Source organism: Vicia villosa, linkage group LG2 (genome assembly GCF_029867415.1).
Source record: "Vicia villosa cultivar HV-30 ecotype Madison, WI linkage group LG2, Vvil1.0, whole genome shotgun sequence".
NCBI classification, from domain to species: Eukaryota; Viridiplantae; Streptophyta; class Magnoliopsida; order Fabales; family Fabaceae; genus Vicia; species Vicia villosa.
Genome location: NC_081181.1, coordinates 208,872,252 through 208,877,004, shown reverse-complemented (window position 1 = coordinate 208,877,004; position 4,753 = coordinate 208,872,252). Strand labels below are relative to the sequence as shown.

Sequence of the window (4,753 nt, the reverse complement as noted above, 5' to 3'; positions counted from 1 at the left end):
TTGTTTTTACTTGTGCACTATCTTGATCACTGGAATAATTTTCCATGTCTTCCGCAGTGGCAAATCGACTTCTTAAATTCCTTATCGACATGTAATTTTGTTGTTGATTGTAGAAGTCTTCGAATATCGCTGTAAAATGTGGTGGTTCAACACACAAGGTGGTTGAAATTTCATTTGCCCAACTTGTTATCCCCACTCCATATGCTTCCATTCTCTTTTGAAATTCATAGGTTTGTTGATTATGTTATGTTGGTGCTTCCTGAATGTTTGGATGATTTACTTCGGTATTGCCCCCTGTTTGATTATTTTCCCGCTCTTGTTGGTCTCCCGTAGATTCATGCTTCTGTTGAAACCCTCCTTATCGCTGAAGCGTTGATTTGCTCTATAGGACTTATCATTTTGTCATCAGGGTGAGTTTGGACTCCAACTAACCTGCATAATTCATCAATAATACAAAAACGCCCACAAGCTTTTTGTTCTATGTTAGCCATATATTTGATATTTTCAGCAATTCGATAACCCACATTAATCGGCTCCCTAATAAAAAAATCTAACAGACCCACACACCGCTTAACAATGAATTGTAATTGACTATATGCTTCCTCTAGGGTTTATACAAAGAAGGATGCCCATGCTCTAGGCACGTGGCAAAAATATGTAGTTTTAAGGTGCGTTTTAAGAGTACGCCATATTTCCCATTCGACCCCAGGTTTACAAAACATATAGAGCATTAGTTGTCCCATTGTATCTTCTATATGACAATGTTGGTCTCTATAAGTTCTAATAACACATATCTCATGGCGTTGGAGACGGAGAAGAGAATTTTTGTAGCCAAGATGAATGAAAAGAAGAGATTAAAGAATATAGGTCTGACGTTGCCTTTTATAGGCAATTAAGGGATCCATCGCGTGTGTATTAGGCCTCATCGTGCGCGCGATGGTAATGGATTTCTAAGCCCTCAATGGTCATCTCCTTGACATCTATGAGAGAGTCATATTGCGTGTGCGATACATGTTATCGCACGCGAGATGCAAAGGTATCACGCGTGCGATGCTAGCGCGAAAAGTCCAGTACTTTTTCGTTTTCCCTTCTTTACTCATCTTATTTCCAATGTTACTATTTCTTCTTCTACATCTTTTTACAACTTTGACAAATTATAACAAAGAACAAAGTTAATTTAAATAACATGAAATTGATAAATTTTGAATTTAAACTTACCGATGGGTTTCCTCCCATCTAGTGATTCGTTAACATGATTAACTTGACGCATAATGCCTAACGTATGTCAGGCGCAAGGGCTCGCCGCACATAAGTCCTCTAGTCATTCTTTCAACTTGTTTCTTTTCTTTAACTTTAACTTGGTAACATGTTTCCAAGTCATTGAGATATTGTGTCTATTCACATGCATTAAAAATGACATGCTCATTGTTAAACTATAACATGAGTTCAATTGATTCAACATCAATCAGGGTTTTACCAGTTGCCAATAATGGCCTTCCAAGAATTAGGGAACTCTCGGTTGCTCCTTTCATGTCCACCACTACAAAATTTGCAGAAAAAATTATGTCATCCAGAGATATCAAAACATCTTCTAATATCCCATACGGGTAAGTAATAGAAAAATCAACTAAGGCGAGAGTCATATCAGTAGGTTTTGGCTCTCCCAGATTTAGATCCTTAACTATTTTCAAAGGCATCATATTTATGCTTGATCCCAAATCACATAACCCATGTGAAAACTTAAATTCCCCAATATTGCAAGGAATAGAGAAGTTACCTTAGGAGGGATATTCGTGTGTAATATAGGATTGCACTTGTCTGGTGCATCCACTTGTTCACCTTTTTTTTTTTCAACGTATCTAAATCTTTTCTTTTATCAAGTTTTATTGATATTTTTTCTTTGGCTTAATACCCTTTTTGGTCCCGTACCTATGTCTCGGGGTCCATTTTGGTCATCTTCCTTTTAAAAGTTTCAAGTTGGTCCCTTACGTTGTATAATAGAATCAAAGTGGTCCTTTCCGTCAAAAATTGGCTAACGGTGTTACTTTAGATGACGTGGAAGCTGAGATGGATTGGTGAAATGTCTATTCATCACCTTCTTCCTCCTTGTTGCTGAAACACTTTTATATTTTCCCCCAAATTCAACCCTAATTCAAAATGCTTCCCAAATTCCCAAAATCCCCTAATTGAAACCTAAATCATCATCTAATTGAAACATTTTTTGCTATTTCTTCTTCATGCTTCTTGCAATTTCAGTAATATTTACACACCCAAAGCTTGAAAATGTAATGACTCACGAAACCAACAACGGTGGCGACGGAGGAGTTGAAGTGGCAGTCGAGCATGGTGGTACGAGGGGTAGGTGTGTATCCGGGGAGGCTCGTCCTGGAGAGAAGATTTGTGTGATGGCGGCGGTGGTTTATGGTTGCGACGTGGTCGCATTTTGGTGCTCATCAGCGATGGGCAACCGGAAAAGCTTCCTCACAATGGCGTTTGCAATTTCCGTGGCTGAGCTTTGGTTTCGTTTATTTTGGCTTCCTCTTCTGTTATCGATTTTTGAAATTTAATGAAGGTTTCGTTTGCGATTTCCGTGGCTGAGCTTTGGTTTCTCCTCTTCTGTGCTCATCATGAGAGATTGATGAAGATTGGAGGTTTGGGTAATCTGAATTGTATTTGTGGTGGGGATTATGATAGAGAACCATGTTTGTTGAAGATTGGAGGTTTGGATAATCAATACACAATCTGAACCGTGTTTGTTGAAATTGTTAAAGGTTATGTGATGGAGAAATTGATAGGTTCATGATGATGGTAAATGGTGTAAGTTTTTGCTTTTCTGAGTTTTGATTTTAATTGTAGGGTTTGTTTGAGAAAATACTATGTGACATTACCTATTTGATATGCATTATTCTTAACAAACTAGTGTGACTTGATAACGAAATTGGATGTAATTTAACTCATCAATGATGAATTAGCCCAGTGGTACTTCATATTATCATGCAAGTATAGTGTTCTTGGTTCGATTCTAGGCTAAGGCAAATTTTTTAGAATTTTGCTTGAATTTTTATGACATATATGCCACATCAGCATCAACGAAGAAGAAGGTGATAAATAGAACAATCCACCTCAGCTGACACGTCATTTCCACTAACGGCGTTTGACAATATTTGACAGAAAGGACAAGTTTGATACTGTTTGACAACGTAAGGGGCCAACTTGGAATTTTTAAAAGAAAGAGGACTAAATTGAACCCAGAGGTATAGATACGTGACTGAAAAGGGTATTAAGCCTTTTTCTTTTCTTTGAAAACAATAAAATTGGTGGCGACTCTTGCTTTACAAGTTAACATAATAAATAGGTTAATCACAATTTTTTCACAGGGACACATTAATTCTAAGAGGTGTTCATATAGTACTGTAAAAAAACGTAATATGCTACATTGAATAATTGTTCTTTTATATAATTTAATTTAAAGCTTACGTTGTTCGTTAGTATTTTTGGCTTAACTCATTTCAATAAATTAATGAAATTTAGTAGATCAATTAAATGGAATATGGTATTATCACTCGCACCCCTAAAGTTAATAAGAGAGTAAGAGACCTGTCGTTCTTAGAGTGAATAGATAAGGAGATGATACTTTGTAATTCCATTGTAAAGTTTATTTATTTTGTTGGTTGAGTATTAGAAAAATCATTTTTAGTGATCGAATTAAAGATAAAAGAAATTTTAAAATCGATCACCAATAAATTTTGCGACCAATTTAATAATTATTACTTTTCGATTGAAAAAGTGCTAGTCACAAAACTTTTGCGACAAATTTTATAATCGAAATTTAACAATCAAATTTGTGAATGAATTTAATGACCGTTTTTAGTGTTCTATTTTTCGTAAAGCATGTGATGTTGGTTCTGATTGAGCAATGGTTCCATTAATTTAGCATAACTCACAACTCTTGTCATCATCCTATATACTAATAAATCTTATAGATATATACACAAATCTCTATCCAGCCGAAGCAACAAAAGGGATGATGGGTCAATTAATCTTGTTTGGATCTTTCCCTTTCTTAACTTCCTAGAATGATATTCTATTGAAAATATGATATTATTGTTTAGTTGGGACCCCAGCAACTCAAGAACATGACGGTTCTCAATGACTCCTCTGCTTGCTTGGCTTTCTGCTCATCCCTCAATTTGGGTGAAACAGAAGATGATGATGGCGACGGCGTCGGCGACGATGAAGAAAATTTATTGGTTTGAGAAAGAGATCTAGTATTATGTTTAGCATGTTGTTGTGCGGATCTTAATACACTGTTCCACCTCCATAGTCCTTGATCCGTCAATGCCTCCACTACTCCAACACTTGTTGCCACACTCCATGTCCAAGTTCTGCTTCTTGAATTCATTATTTTTGTTGATGATGTAGTGATGTAGAAAGTGGACTTAGGTTGTTGTTACTATATATTGTGTGGAGTGGGACAATAAACATGTAATTAATGAAAAAGAGAGTTTAGTTTAATTAATTTAGAAGGAACGGAAAACCAAAGGCTATATAGACTGTAGAGTGTATGCTGATAAGGAAAAAAGCTCATGGTTTTGATTTTGTGGGGGTTATATTTTTTTGTTGTTTTATGTGACAAACCTCGTATTTGGAGTTTACTTATAATTGTAGAATATATATATATATATATATATATATATATATATATATATATATATATATATATATATATATATATATATATAGGGAGCGTATC

The 4,753-nt window shown here is 35.5% G+C and overlaps 1 protein-coding gene across 1 annotated transcript; it reads right to left on the bottom strand.

Annotated features, from left to right (window-relative positions):
* Window positions 1-3,768: 3,768 nt before the first annotated feature.
* LOC131648094 (uncharacterized) lies at window positions 3,769-4,497 on the bottom strand. The gene has a single exon (XM_058917884.1). The coding sequence runs from the start codon at window positions 4,400-4,402 to the stop codon at window positions 4,109-4,111; it is 294 nt and encodes a 97-aa protein (XP_058773867.1). The 5' UTR covers window positions 4,403-4,497; the 3' UTR covers window positions 3,769-4,108.
* Between the last annotated feature and the right edge of the window lie 256 nt (window positions 4,498-4,753).

Bases quoted from the DNA above. Each gene is read 5' to 3' on its own strand.
- LOC131648094 (XM_058917884.1), bottom strand. From the start codon at position 4,402: ATGAATTCAAGAAGCAGAACTTGGACATGGAGTGTGGCAACAAGTGTT.